Source organism: Pleurodeles waltl, chromosome 10 (genome assembly GCF_031143425.1).
Source record: "Pleurodeles waltl isolate 20211129_DDA chromosome 10, aPleWal1.hap1.20221129, whole genome shotgun sequence".
Classification (NCBI taxonomy): domain Eukaryota; kingdom Metazoa; phylum Chordata; class Amphibia; order Caudata; family Salamandridae; genus Pleurodeles; species Pleurodeles waltl.
Window position 1 is genome coordinate 148,856,023 of NC_090449.1, and position 16,611 is coordinate 148,872,633.

Below are 16,611 nucleotides of genomic sequence, written 5' to 3' on the forward strand. Positions count from 1 at the left end.
AGTTAATTGTTTTTTAATGAAGTAATTTACACTGAGGCGGTTGCTGCTAGTAAATAAGACACTATTTCATTATACCATCGCTTTTTCGATGATGTGTCATCGTCCATATCAGCCAAACGAAGATACTTTTTTAAAAATTACTATTTTCCTGTGGAGGGAGAAAATTTATTGCAAATGGAGTTGCCCATTTCACCTGTCCTTTACCTTCAGTAGCAAACACACGGTCAGATCACTGAGCCGTGTCTTGGACATTCCAGAGACATCGGCATACCCCAAGACATCAGCAAAGCAAAGGGTGCTACGAGTGGCGTAAACACTGGTCTGACAGGGGTAAAAGACTTGATGTCAGAAGATTAAGGCTTGTTTAACGATTTAAGTGAGGAAAGCTAAATACATTAGAGGAACACATTTCTCTCTTTTTTTTTTTTTACTCCATCTTGCTAACAAGCACATCAGTGTGGATGAACAGGCTTTAGTTTAGAACATGCATTTCAGATACAAGCTGAAATAGTTCTACTTGCTTACATGCCTAACTTACTGGCTTTCTTCATTGTTTTGTGTGTGTCGGTAATGCAGTGGTTTATGGAGTCTTTCAGTAGCTGTCTTACACATGTATGTTGCTGTATTCCTGCATCCTCAAAATATGTGTGTACTTGGAGGATTTACAGTTCATATTTACAATCCCACTCCCGATTTTATTGATTTTAAGGCTTTAAAGTCTCAAATCTTTATTTAGTTAATGTAATGAAGTTTGGATTTTGTTCAGGGCGAAGATGTAAACTTAAAAAAAAAAAAAAGTCGACATTGCATTTTTACATTAAATTAATTTGTTGGCATTCGACACACCCCGTTTACACTCCAAATGGTATTTATTACAGTTTCAGTCGTCTGGTACAGAGAGAATGGAAGGGGTGGCAATTCTGTTGAAACGTGGTCCGTGCCTCCATTAAGAGGGGGAATATCGGGGGATTCTTGGACTCACAACAGTGACCATAACCTTGTTCTCAGCGGGGCTCAGCGTATGATTCAAATGAAGAAAAAGATTGACTTTAGGCAGATATGTTTTAAACGCAGTCTAATTTTGCAAAAGGAAATGTGATAATTGGAGGCGACTGTAATGCTGTCTTGCACCCGACCAAGGTTTGGTCTATAGTTTGCTCTAGTTGCTACCATCCATCACAGTTTGTCAAGGGTTAAATAATCAGTCTATTTTGATGCACCACTTATCTTTATCTGTAACTTTTTTTTCTTAAAGTGCCTAAAGCTCATTCTAGAATAGACTTTTTCATGGTCAATAAAATGCTAATGACCTCTGCACCGCCCACTACTATTTCCTGTCAGATCATGCCATGGTCGTGCTCACAATTGATCCAGTGCCACCCATCCCCTCCCAGAGGAAGTTGCCTTTTTAGTGCGCCCAGGCACTTAATATACAAGAAGCACTGCGTCTTATGTATGTTATGAGTGAAGGAATGACTCAGTGGTTCTTACATAAGTGTTGAAAAAGGGAAAGGGAGAAAGGGCAGACGATTGAGTTACTTGCTGGTCAGGCGGATTGCTTTAGTTGATGTCAGGCTCAGTTTTCATGTATGAGTGTGATCCTGCTCAGTTCCCATTTTTATGTCCCTCACCCTTCAACAGGTCTATTCGAAAAATCAGGTCTTGAGTGAAATGGTGTTGCAAAGGTGGCAGAGATATTTTGGAGTGCAATTGTTTAGAAATGTGAGTTTAGCAGTCACTACCGCAGGAATAGTTTATATTTAAAAAGAAACCCGAGCCATTCTCTCCAGTGACTCATCTTTTCTTGTTGAGAAGAAATAGCCTTTTTATTATTGAACACTGCTGCTAAGAACTGGACCTTGTTTTAAAAAACCAATAGTGTTATTTCTTATGGATTTAGAAACCCCCGGGAGGGTTGATTAGGCACACAGTTCTGTGAAAGATAGCTTTAAGTCAGTCTCACTGAGCCAGTGCAGCACTTTTCACCTTGTATGGTGGGTGGTGGGTGAACAAAGAAAAGGTGTAGCTTCCCTGTCATTCCACATTGTACCTGGCCTTTTAGCTCCAGAAAAAGATTGAGACCTCAAGTACCGTAATTAATGAATGGATATTTAGTAGTCGGCAGTCATGAGTCTGGGCATTTAAGACTCTATAATAGTGCTGGAGTTTGACATCCCCTGAACAACAAATTGGATTCAGTTTTACCGTGGAGTACATTTCCAATCTGCTTAACTGTATCTAGTTACATTCAGAGCGCTTCTGGAAACCTCATTACTGAGCAAGACGTCTTATCAAAAATTTTATTTTTTCCTTGAAACCTATTTTTCACTCTTTATATTTCACCAAATTTATTGCTGTATACCCGGTATAGAAAGAAAACCCATTGCAAGGTGCAGCTCATTTATTGGCTCTGGGTACCTAGGGTTCTTGATGAACCTACAAGCCCTTTATATCCCCACAACCAGAAGTGTCCAGCAGACTTAATGGTATATTGCTTTCAAAAATCTGACATCGCAGTAAAAGGTTACTGAGTAAAACGTGAAGAAAAATGGTAGTTTTTTTCACCTCAATTTAATTTTTTATTTTTTATTTCAGCTGTTATTTTCTGTAGGAGAACCTTGTAGGATCTACACAAATGGCCCCTTGCTGAATTCAGAATTTTGTCTAATTTGCAGAAATGTTTAGCTTTCTGGGATCTAACATTGGTTTCACATCTTAAAAAAAAAAGAAGACATTTCCGCTGTATTTTGGCAAATTTTTGGTCTCCTTCAGGGGAACCCTCAAACTCTGGGTAACTCTAGAATCCCTAGAATGTTGAAAAGAAAGGACGCAAATTTAGCGTGGGTAGCTTATGTGGTCAAAAAGTTATGAGGCCCTAAGGCGAACTGCTCCAAATAGCCAAAAAAAGGCCTGGCACCAAGCAATAGCTTCCAAGATCAAGAAAAAAGCAGCAATACAAGAAAGTCATTTCCAAAATTAGAGATTGTAAGTTTACTGAAAATGATTGATTGCGAACATGTCTTTTATCTGGCAGTTGCTAAAGGCTCTGTGTCTTTTAGCATAAAATAAAATGGGCTTCCAATAAATAACAAGTGTTGATAGGGTTAGTGATCTCCGAATGACAGACAAACATTGCATATACCCTCTAATGAAAGGTATGTTAATTGTGAATATCCTGAATGCCAGACAATTTGTTTTTATTCATTTTCTCGAGAAGCGGAGCCCTGTCGTTCTCTTTTGCAGAATTTTAAAGACTTGTACATTCTGTGGCTTGTGTACATTTATCTGGTGTAGATCCCTGCCCATATCTAGAATAGCACCACTATTTATGGGAGAAATGTTGAGGACTTGGCCTTCTTACAACAGCAAGGATTAGTATGCTGAGTGAGGTGTGCATTTGATGGGAACACGAAGATGCCGAAGCACCATACAAAGACGTTTTAAAATGTATATTTTGTGTTTTACTTACAGTGTACCTACTTTGGGTACCATTCACACGTGCCAGGGATGTGAAGATGACTCAAAGTTCACACGCACAAGTATAGAAGTATCAGCAATGCTAATTCCGAGTATTGGTCATGGCATGTTGAAATTTACTTTGCTAACACAATGCCATTTTAAATTCTGATTTATGTTTTTTTGTTTAGGAACAGCTATTCAGTAAACGCCCTTGCATTTTTATTTGTTTTAATTTGCTGTCATGATAACACGGTTTTGGGTTTGCGGCTTCTTCACAAAGTAAAGTTGTGTGTGCATGTAAGCTTTCTTTATGATGATGTGTATGTCTTTTAAGTTTAACACATACCAGCACAGACTTAGGGGGTCATTACAAACCTGGCGGACGGTGTTAAAGCAGCGGAAATACCGCAAACAGGCCTGCGGACAAAAAAGGGAATTATGACCCTGGCGGAAACCGCCAACATAGACAGCCACTTTAACACATCGCCCGCCACGGCGGTACAGACAAGCAGCGCGGCGGTCACCGCCAACAGACAGGCGGAAGACAATGTACCGCCCACAGTATTACAACCCGCCAATCTGCCACCTTTTCCGGGGCGGATTCTCCGTGGATAAAAACACGGCGGAAACAGATTTTGCTATGGGAAAACGCTCACCTGAACATATCCCACGAGGAACGAGGACTCCATGGAGCCGGAATTCCAAATACTCCCTGCCCTTGTGTTTCTGCTCCTCTACGACCAACAGCTACGTAGGTGCCGAACACAACGGTGAGTACTGCACCTACGACACGGGGGAGGCAAAAGTTAGGGGGACACGCACCAAACACCCCCACCCTCGCATATTACAACATACACACCAACGCATTCACCAAAAAGCACCGTAACAACCCACAATCCCCCCGGAAGAATGAAAACACAACGCGAAATTCGGTCAAACATTGTAATATGCCAATATACATGTCATCCAAAAATATACAGATATATATTTGAAAATCAGTCATAATTATATACAATACGAGAAGTAGTGCAGATATGTACATAACAATGTCTGTGCACCAACAGTCCAAAAAGGCATGGGCGAGGCCCACAAAAGATACCTGACCACAATCTGAGAGAACACTGCCGGGGCATCAGATAGAAATACTACAGGCACCTCAGGGGGAAGGGAAGGGGGGGGCACCTCAGCCGGATGACTGCAAAGCCAGATCCACGACGGGGCTCCATGCCCATTGATGTATCCTGGGGAGTGCAAAGCCACAGTCTCTCAAGTCTCTACAGTGGGTGGCTTGCCCACTGTGCCATCCTGGGGAGTGCAAAGCCACAGTCTCAAGTCTCTACAGTGGGTGGCTTGCCCACTGTGCCATCCTGGGGAGTGCAAAGCCACAGTCTCTCAACTCGAGAACAGTGGGTGGCTTGCCCACTGTGCCATCCTGGGGAGTGCAAAGCCACAGTCACCCAAGTAGATGCAGGTCTCTACTGGTACTGGGGGGGACTGGTGCCCAGACTGGATGAGTCTCCCCATGAAAGGTCGTGTCCTGTCACTGTCCCAGCTGCACATGGGATAAGGATGCCTGATGTGGCGGTCCATTCAGTTCTACCCGGTGCTTGCCCTGTTCAGCGGTGCTTTGCCATGGCGGTCTTTGCCCTGTTCGGCGGTGCTTTGCCATGGCGGTCTTTGCCCTGTTCAGCGGTGCTGTTCCATGGCGGTCTTTGCCCTGTTCAGCGGTGCTTTGCCATGGCGGTCTTTGCCCTGTTGAGCGGTGCTTTGCCATGGCGGTTCAGGACTGTTCAGCGGTGCTTTGCCATGGTGGTCTTTGCCCTGTTCAGCGGTGCTTTGTTATGGCGGTCTTTGCCCTGTTCAGCGGTGCTTTGCCATGGCGGTCTTTGCCCTGTTCAGCGGTGTTTTGACATGGCGGTTCTGATACGACATTGGTGTGTGGCATGATGTTCTCTACACTGGCCATTGGTGTGTGGCATGACGTTCCATCATTGCCCAGCGGGGCTGTGGCAGCCGGGGCCCTCCAGGGCACTGACTCCGGCAGTGGCGGTGGTCTCCTGACCAGTGACGATACTTGGTACCTCCTGGGCTGTGACTCCGGCGGTGGTCTCCTGACCAGTGACAATACTTGGGCCCTCCTGGGCTGTGACTCTGGCGGTGGTCTCCTGACCAGTGACGATACTTGGGCCCTCCTGGCCTGTAACTCCGGCGGTGGTCGCTTGACCAGTGACGATACTTGGGCCCTCCTGGGCTGTGACTCCGGCGGTGGTCTCCTGACCAGTGACGATACTTGGGCCCTCCTAGGCTGTGACTCTGGCGGTGGTCTCCTGACCAGTGACGATACCTGTGCCCTCCTGGGCTGTGACTCTGGCGGTGGTCTCTGGACCAGTGACGAAACTCGTGCCCTCCTGGGCTGTGACTCTGGCGGTGGTCTCTGGACCAGTGACGATACTTGTGCCCTCCTGGGCTGTGACTCTGGCGGTGGTCTCTGGACCAGTGACAACGGTGCTGGCGGTTGTGTCTCGACCGGCGGAAATGATGGCGCACTTCTCCGCAGTGACACTCACAACAGGCTGGCCAGACTTCCTCTGGCCCTTTCCCACCTTTGGTGGAGTCACAGCTGATTCTCCAATCCCCTTGGAACCCATGTCAGTTGTTTTCCCACCAGGAGTCTTCACACGGTCACGTCGTCCACTCTCCAATTTTAGAGCCTTTACAGGGGGTGGGCTGCCAGTGCCTTGGCTCCGGGTCCTACTGCCTGCCCTGGTGGACGGTGCACTCCACACACCTTGAACAGGCACCACTGGTATTGGAGGCTTTTTGGCTGAGGCGCTACGACGGGACTGATGAATTGGAGGAGGGGGGGGGGCAAAAAGGTCAACTTTACAGAGGGACAGTTTCTGACGAACACTGGGATGGGTAGTTGGAGGGGGTCTGGGAGTGGAGGAAGAGGAGGTGGTTGTCGGAGGTGTCACTTTAGGTGTTTTGGGTGCAGGTACTGGAGGCTGTTGTGAGGTGGATGGATGTTGGCTGAGTGATTGCCGGCGTTTGGGTACTTTGGGAGGGGGCGTCACAGACACACTGGGAGAGGACACGGGACGTGTAAATGGCAGTGGAGGTGGTGAGTGCAGGTGAGCGGCTTGTGGTGCTGGGTGTCCTGGTCCGATTCATGGTGCCTGTTGATGTGGTGCATGCAGGTGTGTGTGTAGACAAGTCTGGGAGGGAGAAGAGGAGGAGGGGAACACAGTGGAGGCAGTGGATGTTGCTGTGTCTGTATGTGTTTTAGTGCATGGCATACCGCTACCGTTGGCGGACAAGACAAACGCAGCAGCCCCCTGCATTACGCCGTGCTCCTGTCCTCTGCACATGCAATTTCTGGGATATGGCCTACATGGTAATGGTGGACATCTGCGCACATGGATGCCTCAGGGGCAACTATACCTCGACTTGGCACTCTGCTGAGGTGGGGTAGAGTGCCACATGGCCTACATTACGGAGGAAGAAGAGAAGTCATTAGCAAGAGCACCGTCTAAGTGAGTGGCCCACATCCCTGCCCTTGCCATGTGGCACATGCATTCACAGTCCTTCATGTTCACTGCACTCTGCCCCCTTCCCTCTTACAGCCAGCCCTCTCCACCCAGGCCTAGACCATACAACGTGCTCCCTGTGTACTAACCTGTTGGTCTGGAGGACCGTAGAGTAGCGTGTACTGGGGGAGGACCCCGTCTACCAGTTTCTCCAACTCCTGTGCAGTGACGGCAGGGGCCCTTTCCCCAGACGCAGCAGCCATCGTCGCTTCCAGACCGAGGTCACAGCAGCACTTGCAGTGTAGGTCCTCTCCTGTCGAAGGTCAGGTATCTAGTGAGTGAACAGATAGAAAATGGCGGTGACGTCCGCGCCGGTGACGTCTGCGGCGGTGCGCATCATCACCGCCGGCGCACCTGTTCATTGGCTCCTGGGACCCATAGGGTTCCATGTTAACCAATGCAGCATTGCGCCGCGGTCTACGACCGCCTACCGCGATGGTGTGCAACGCCAGTGCAGTTACCCCACGATCCCATTGTCCCAGTTTAGAGGTCAGGCAGCCGCCATTTGAGGGGCCCACATGGCTTCATTTACTACTGCGTCACACATAGCTAGGCCTACACTCGACACACATGCAGGAAGGGTTTTGTGAGTGGTGTAGTCTTGTGTGTAACTGTGGGTGAGGCTTGCGTGAGTGCCTGTGGTGTGTGTGGTGCCTATGTTTGCTTGAGCTACTTGTGTGTGTTGACTTGTGTGCATGCTGGTCTGCAGGTGTGCTTGGGATGGGCTGGGGTACAGGAGATTGGGTCTGGGTGGAGGAAGTTGGAGGGGGGAGGCTAGACACAGGGACAATGGCTGCCATCAGTGTTGAGGCCAGAGATTGCAGGGTTCGCTAAAGGACAGCCTGACCAGAATGAATGCCCTCCAGGAATGCATAACCGTGTTACAACTCTCGTTCTACACCTTGGATGGCATTCACAATGGTAGACTGCCCAACAGTGAGTGACCTGAGGAGGTCAATGGCCTCCTCACTGAGGGCAGCAGGGGTGACTGGGGCAGGGCCTGAGGTGTCTGGGGCGAAGGTGATGCCCACCCTCCTGGGTGAGCGGGCACTGGGCGAAGGCTGAGGGGCTGCTGGGAGGGCGGGGCTGGTAGGGGAGGTGGCTGTACCTGTAGAGGTCGGGGGCCACCACCACCAGGGAGCCCACATCGGCGGACGAGTCCGTGTCGCTGCTTGGTGATCCGGTGGCCGACGTGAAGCTCCCCTCGCCCTCCGTCCCACTGGTGCATTCAGAGTCCGTGGTGTGGCCCTCCATGGCCATGTGGTATCCACCTCCCTCGTGCCCTGGTGCCACTGTACCTCCGCCTGTTGATGCTGATGCACAAAAGGACAGGGAGAGCAGAAAAAGGGGGGGAGACAGAAGAAAGAGAGTTTTAGTGCATGGCATACCGCTACCGTTGGCGGACAAGACAAACGCAGCAGCCCCCTGCATTACGCCGTGCTCCTGTCCTCTGCACATGCAATTTCTGGGATATGGCCTACATGGTAATGGTGGACATCTGCGCACATGGATGCCTCAGGGGCAACTATACCTCGACTTGGCACTCTGCTGAGGTGGGGTAGAGTGCCACATGGCCTACATTACGGAGGGGCCTTGCCTACCTAACTCACCCTGGCCTAGGGACACCCACAGCCCACCTCCCCACCCAGACACCTCCACTGCACGCAAAGTCTGCAGAATGAGGTTGTACTCACCCCCTTGTGTCTGCTGTGATGCCCTCAAGCGCCCATCCAACTCCGGGTAGGCCACCGCCAGGATCCGGAACATCAGGGGGGTCATGGTGCGACGGGCACCCCTCCCACGTTGGGAGGCCAGCCCCAGCTGAGCCTCCGCCGTCTTCTTGCTGCAGCGGCGAATGTCCTCCCATCTCTTAAGGCAGTGGGTGCCCCGTCTCTGGTGGGCCCCCAGGGTCCGGACCTCCTTGGCGATGGCACGCCAGATATCCCTCTTCTGGTGGGCGCTGACCTACATGACATGCACAGGGGAAGAAGAGAAGTCATTAGCAAGAGCACCGTCTAAGTGAGTGGCCCACATCCCTGCCCTTGCCATGTGGCACATGCATTCACAGTCCTTCATGTTCACTGCACTCTGCCCCCTTCCCTCTTACAGCCAGCCCTCTCCACCCAGGCCTAGACCATACAACGTGCTCCCTGTGTACTAACCTGTTGGTCTGGAGGACCGTAGAGTAGCGTGTACTGGGGGAGGACCCCGTCTACCAGTTTCTCCAACTCCTGTGCAGTGACGGCAGGGGCCCTTTCCCCAGACGCAGCAGCCATCGTCGCTTCCAGACCGAGGTCACAGCAGCACTTGCAGTGTAGGTCCTCTCCTGTCGAAGGTCAGGTATCTAGTGAGTGAACAGATAGAAAATGGCGGTGACGTCCGCGCCGGTGACGTCTGCGGCGGTGCGCATCATCACCGCCGGCGCACCTGTTCATTGGCTCCTGGGACCCATAGGGTTCCATGTTAACCAATGCAGCATTGCGCCGCGGTCTACGACCGCCTACCGCGATGGTGTGCAACGCCAGTGCAGTTACCCCACGATCCCATTGTCCCAGTTTAGAGGTCAGGCAGCCGCCATTTGAGGGGCCCACATGGCTTCATTTACTACTGCGTCACACATAGCTAGGCCTACACTCGACACACATGCAGGAAGGGTTTTGTGAGTGGTGTAGTCTTGTGTGTAACTGTGGGTACATACCTGGAGGAATAATGACTGGTTCTTCGCTGTTGTCCTTCGTAGGCACCGTCAGCTGGGGCATATGAGAAGATGGCGGAATCCTCCGGTGTACTGACCGCTGGTGGACCTGTTGACAATGGAAGAGAGACATGTCATCGTCACCTACCGGTTTGACCGTGCCACTACCCAGGAACTATGTACCCAGTTGGAGCCAGACCGGATGTCACCAATCCGCCATCCGACTGGAATCCCCCCTGACGTGCAGGTGCTGTCAGTGCTCCATTTCCTTGCAAGTGGGTCTTTTCAGACCAAAGTGGCCATGGCATCAGGGATGTCCCAGACTATGTTTTCCAACGTGTTGTCCAGAGTGTTGTCTGCCCTGCTGAAACACGTAAGGAGATACATCATTTTCCCTCAGGTCGAGGATTTGACTACAGTGAAAGGTGACTTCTATGCCCTTGGACATATTCCCAACATCATAGGTGCCATTGATGGGACCCATGTAGCTCTGGTCCCCCCCCACAGGAGTGAACAGGTGTACAGGAACAGGAAGAGTTATCATTCCATGAATGTCCAGATGGTCTGTTTGGCAGACCAGTACATCTCGCAGGTAAATGCTATGTTCCCTGGCTCAGTGCATGACGCCTACATCCTGTGGAATAGCAGCATCCCTGATATGATGGCTCAACTCCAGAGGCACCGTGTATGGCTATTGGGGGACTCTGGTTACCCCAACCTGTCCTGGCTATTGACCCCAGTGAGGAATCCCAGGACCAGGGTAGAGGAACGGTACAATGAGGACCATGGGCGGACTAGGAGGGTGATCGAACGCACCTTCGGCCTCCTGAAGGCCAGGTTCAGGTGCCTCCATATGACAGGTGGATCCCTATTCTACTCACCGAAGAAGGTGTGCGACATCATCATCGCCTGCTCCATGCTCCATAATTTGGCTTTTCGACGCCAGGTGCCTTTTCTGCAGGAGGATGATCCAGGTGACGGTGTTGTAGCAGCTGTGGAGTCTGTGGAGCCTGTGGACAGTGATGAGGAGGAAGCTGAGGAAGAAGACAACGACAACAGGGAGTCAGTCATACAGCAATATTTCCAGTGAGACACAGGTGAGAACATTTTCATTTTTACCATAACATTAACTTTCACACGTCTACCTCTATCCTGTTTCTCGATTTAAATCACTATTTGGTAACTGAGTTGTACCCTTCCATTACGGTTTCACAGGTGTGGTTAACTACGTGTCAACTGCTTGCATCCTTCAAGGGCTTGTGATATCTGACATAGGTATGTTAGCCTTACAATGGTAAACCCATTATGACACTGTCATTGATAATACATATTTACTAAATCACAGACTGACTCCAGATTGTTTTGTGTTTCAAGGGTGTTTATTGAAGTGCTCTGAAATGTGAGGGGTTTGTAAAATGAGGATGGGTGATGGCGGAGGAATGTCCATGGCAGAGTCTAGTCTATTAGTCTCACAGGTGCACTGCCCATCTGGGCATAGGAAGTGGAGCTGGTGCAGTTTAAGTATGGACAGGGTAACCAAGTGGGACAGTGGGGTGACAATCAGGGTGGTCTCATTTCCTGGAGGGGGTCTTTCCATCGTGCTCTGTCCTGTTCCTGGATCTCTGGGACCGCTTGCATGGTAGTTGTCCATCTGCAGGGGGTGGGGTGCTGGTGTGTTGGTCCTGTGGTGGGGCGTCCTGTCCACTAGCGCCGGCGGAGGTGGTGGGCAGTTCATCGTCCATGCTAGTGTCAGGGGCCCCTTGGAGTGCCACGGTGTCCCTCAAGGTCTGCTGCATGTCCTTCAGCACCCCTACGATGGTGCCCAGGGCGGAGCTGATGGTTCTGAGTTCCTCCCTGAACCCTAAATACAGTTCGTCCTGCAGGCGCAGGGTCTCCTGCAACTTGTCCAGGACCGTGGCCATCGTCTCCTGGGAGTGGTGGTATGCTCCCATGATGGAGGAGAGGGCCTCGTGGAGAGTGGGTTCCCTTGGCCTGTCCACCCCCTGTCGCACAGCAGCCCTCCCAGTTCCCCTGTGTTCCTGTGCCTCCGTCCCCTGGACGGTGTGCCCACTACCATTGCCCCCAGGTCCCTGTTGTTGTTGGTTTGGTGGGTTACCCTGGGTGCCCTGTAGTGGTGGACACACCGCTGATTGACCTGTCCTGGGTAGGGAGGTTTGGGCCCGCTGGGTGGGTGCTGTGCTGGTGTTACCAGAGGGTGGAAGGTCGGTGTTGGGCTGTGCCTGTGCAAGGGGAACCGACTGTCCCGAGGCCCACGATGGTCCGGGCTGGTCATCAGGATCCAGTAGGGCAGAGCTGCTCTCGTCACTGTGGGCCTCTTCTGGGGGTGGAGTGGTGTTGTCTGGACCCTCTGGTGTGGTGACGGTCCTTCGTGTTCCTGCAGGTGCATAAGAGCATGATTATTGCATGTGTGTGTGTATTGGTGTGCAATGGGTGGGTGTTTGTGTACCCCAGTGCAAGCATTCCTGTGTGTGGGTTTGTGTGGTGATGGTTGGGGGGGTGTTCTGGGTATGTGCAGTGGGCATGCTTTAGTGAGGGGTGTCCATGCTTAGTTGTGTCATGCAGGGCTTGGTGTTGGGATGGGTGGTTTGTGTCATGGGTACAATAGTGAGGAGTTGTAGTGATAGGGGATGGGGCGAGGGTGGGGGTGTGTGATAACATGCAGGTAGGGTGGGGGATATGATAGGTAAAATTGGACTTACCAGTGGCCCATCCTCCACCGACTCCTGCGAGGCCCTCAGGATGCAAGATGGTCAAGACTTGCTCCTCCCATGTTGTTAGTTGTGGGGAAGGAGGTGGGGGTCCGCCGCCAGTCCGCTGTACCGCGATGTTGTGCCTGGAGACCGTTGAACGCACCTTCCCCCGTAGGTCGTTCCACCTCTTCCTGATGTCCTCCCTATTTCTTGGGTGCTGTCCCACGGCGTTCACCCTGTCCACTATTCTGCGCCATAACTCCATCTTCCTGGCTATTGATGTGTGCTGTACCTGTGATCCAAATAGCTGTGGCTCTACCCGTACGATTTCCTCCACCATGACCCTGAGCTCCTCCTCGGAGAAGCGGGGGTGTCTTTGGCGTGACATGGGGTGGTGTGTGGTGTGTGATGTGTGGGGTGGTGTATGTGGTGATGAGTGTGGTGAGTGTAGTGGTGTGTGGTGTTTGGTGCGTGGAGGTTGTTTGGGTGATGGTGTTGTGTGCCTCTGTGTGATGGAGTTGTCTATTCTGTGCTCTCTCTCTGTCCTTCGTTTGTGTTTTTTTGGTCGTAGGGCTTTGTGGGTGATGTGGGTGTGTGTTTTATATTGTATTGGGTGTGTGGGAGTGTTGTTTGTATGTGTATCAGGTGTGTGTATTTGGAATTGTCCAATGTGGCGGTGTTTTGTAGAAGTGTGTGTATTTTGAGCACGGCGGTGTGTACCGCCAATGGAATATCGCGGTTGTAAGACCGCCGTGTGGATTCGTGGGTCGTAATAGCATGGGCGTGTTTCTGATGGCGTGGAGGTGGAGGAATTGTTTTTGCCAGTTTATCACTGACCTTTGGTGTGGCGGTCTTGTGTGGGTGTCTGAATTTCGGCAGATTCCAAGATGTGTGTCATAATAGCTGTGGCGGAATACCGCCGCCGTGGCGGTGTATTGGCGGTCTTCTGCACGGCGGTAAGCGCCTTTTACCGCCAATGTTGTAATGACCCCCTTAATCTTTAGGCTACTTTTCATAACACACGTCTTTGAAAGTACAGCTTAACTGCCTTAAAAATGTATGGGGCCAGACTCGCAGCTTCCATATTGTTGTATTTAAAGATGTTGCTTCATTATGGAAATGTTTTTATGGGACAGCTGGGGAAAACACACAATAAGTCACCTGTTAGACACTTCCTTAATAAAAAACCAAAGCTGTAGGCTTTCCCAGTGCTAGTTTCATGGATCACGAAAAGGAGGGGGTACTGAAACCACTTAGTCTCCAGCTTTTAGCTCATGGTGCCAAAATCCTTTGACTCGCTTACCTGGGTGTTACTGGATACAGGATAGTCAGCTTTTCATTTTTCATGTGTTCTGTAACTGGTCACGTAAACTAATATACTAGTAGCGCCTCACCCACTTACAAATGAGAAAGGTACTTTTCTTGGTCCTGTTATCCCTTTTAAAGTGAATTTAAAACGAAAACAACTTTTACCATTGTCAAAAAAAAAAAAAAAAAAAAGGAAATCAAAGAAAAATTAGTTTTGTTTTAGGTATAAAAGCATGCAGGGTGACAAAATCTTGACGGAGCAACAGGGAAAATAGAGGTGCAGGCAAAGTAAAAGTAAGCATGTTCTGGTAAAATAAACTGTACCTTTATCCACAATTAGAGATGATGCACCTATCTGTTTTTCCAGAATATGTATCCAGGAGGACGATCTTCTGCATCCTTGCCCAGCTATCTTACTTCACAAACAATTAATTTACCGATGGATACTGATGAAAATCCCAGTGATTTCCAACATGACAGTCCCTCTAGGCTGCTTTTTAGGTTCCAGTGCAAAGTGTTCTGTCCCTGTTGTTATCTCTCTACGGGCTTGTTACCACGCCCATGTCAATAACCATTAGTTTGGTTGGATCGGAAGCTTGACTTTTACGATTCGCTTCATTTCATTAGTGGAAGGCATGCATATGTCATGCCTTTTCCAGTGTTTAGGCCTCCTCGAGCGCATTGGCCAACTACCTAAAACATTCAAGGCTCCATGTTTTCCGTATGGTTTCTGGACTACTTTTTCTGTTTATTTCGCAGGCCACGGGATCTCACTGGGCAGTAGTCGAGCGCTTTGCATGACATAGACCTTGTTACATAGCTAATTGCACTTGTGCCGGTTACATAGCTAATTGCACTTTTGCCTGTTACATGGCTAATTGCACTTTTGCCGATACGTTTCACTGAACTTCTGTTTCCTTTTGTGTGTCTCCGTCACACTTCAAGGTGGCTGTGGGCTCGATTATGTGAAACTGTTTTACTTTTTAGTTCATGTGGCAAGAAAAGTCTGGTTAGGTGTTTAAAACACGAATAGCTTTAACTCGAGCAAATGCGAGACCTGCTGCATTGCAAATGCTTGTTGCACTTGCTGCCAAAGGCCCAAATCGCTTATATTGGTTAATCTAGCAAACTGACTGCAGCTTTCTTTTTCATATTCTTAGAACATTCCTTGCATAGTTCGCTTTTGCATTATCATAAATGGTGATTAAGTATCTGGAATCATTTCATTTTCATCTTTAAACTTTCTTTGGCCAAATTATTGGTTGATTCAAGATTAGGTGTGGACCTAAATGTTAACTAGGCCCACCCTTACATGAATGCTTGAGTACTGGAAACGGGAGATGCCCTAAATTCATCCTGGCCCTTGAGAAGAAATTCATTAAACCCATTTTCAGTCATTTTCAAGCCGTCAAAATCATAATGAAAACTCAGTCAGAAGCATGCTTCTTACTACACCCACTCTTCCCTCCTTGTGTGATTTGATGTAGAGTGTCACACCCAACATATTTTTCTCTTCATTATGAAGGCCCAGGATTTTCTCTAAAGCACTTTCACACTTCCTGTTCAAAATATGTTTTTTTTTCTGCACTGCAAATAGTATTTCCAGCCTATTACATTAGTGTGCATTGGGGAAAAAATAGAAAAGGGCTAGCTTTTTTTCTTTAATTTTCTCCATAAACGTGTAGCGGTGGAGTATCGAGAAGGACCGGTACTGCATGCTATTTTTAAAGTTCTCGTTCATTTCTGAATGAAAACACATCCCCGAAAAAGGTTTAGAACTTTAACCGTCATTTTAATTTCACAAACTAAATGATCATAGATTTCAAACATTTTTCCTAAGGTTATTAATTGTTTAATATATTATATATATATTTTTTATATATTTTTTTTATTTGTGTTTTTCCTTACATTAACTGACTGTTTATTCAGTCCTTACATTAACTAATTCTTAACTCAGTCCTTTATTCTTTGTTTCAATTTTTTCTTTAAAAAGTATGCAGGCTGATACAGACATGATCGAACCCCCTTTCATGATATGAGGCAAATATTGTCATACCAGGCAGCAGATACTCCTTTAAAGGTGGCGGATCACAACTTATGTCAGCTTTATTGGTAGCTTCTTTTCTTCCTCCTCCTACATCAAGGACTTCTTCTGCAAGAGTTTTGAAAGTGTTACTGACTTCTGCATGAAATGTTACTCAGTGATGCACACTTGTCAGACCTATTGTTGCTCCATGGAAGAAATTCATCAAGTTTTTTTTGTTTTGTTTTTGTTTCTGTTACCCAGGTGGTTGGAAATGTTGATTGTTTATCCCAGGACGAACAAGCAGAACCAGAAGAAGAAGCGAAAGGTAGAGCCTCCAACACCACAGGTACATTCAGTCCCAGAACTGTTGGCAAGTGCTCTGTAGGCCTACAAAGCTGCTTTTGCGATTTCTGAGATTAAGGATGCGTGTTTTGTAGATAGGTTAGTTCAGACATCATTGCTGGAATCATTTGCCTGCCATTAGATTAGCCAGGGTAGAACAAAGTTTAGCTTTAGATGTGGTTAAGACCCATAAAGCTGCTCTAATGTAATTTTAGGGAACATTTTTGCCACAAATATGAAAAATTGCACGCATAATATAAAGACTGATCACTTGTGATAAACTGATCAGCATTGAAAAATAATGCTTCAATGGCCCTAAAGATGCCACTAGGATGAAATTCACAGGGAGGGAACTCTCTTTAAATTAATGTATTTTTTTTGTTACAAATGCCTCCCCACTCCAAGGCAACAATGGAAAAGGTCTTGGGTGTGATACGCAAATATCAAACGTTACCCTGGGCATTTCTGTTGAACTCTGGCAAA

The 16,611-nt window shown here is 48.6% G+C and overlaps 1 protein-coding gene across 6 annotated transcripts in view; it reads left to right on the forward strand.

Annotated features, from left to right (window-relative positions):
- MPRIP (myosin phosphatase Rho interacting protein) overlaps window positions 1–16,611 on the forward strand; it is a 754,399-nt gene that overhangs the window by 248,642 nt on the left and 489,146 nt on the right. For all 6 annotated transcript variants that reach the window (XM_069210054.1, XM_069210057.1, XM_069210056.1 and 3 more), the window contains exon 5: window positions 16,048–16,132. In XM_069210054.1, the coding sequence (XP_069066155.1) occupies window positions 16,048–16,132 (85 nt within the window). The remainder of the gene's footprint in view (window positions 1–16,047; window positions 16,133–16,611) is intronic.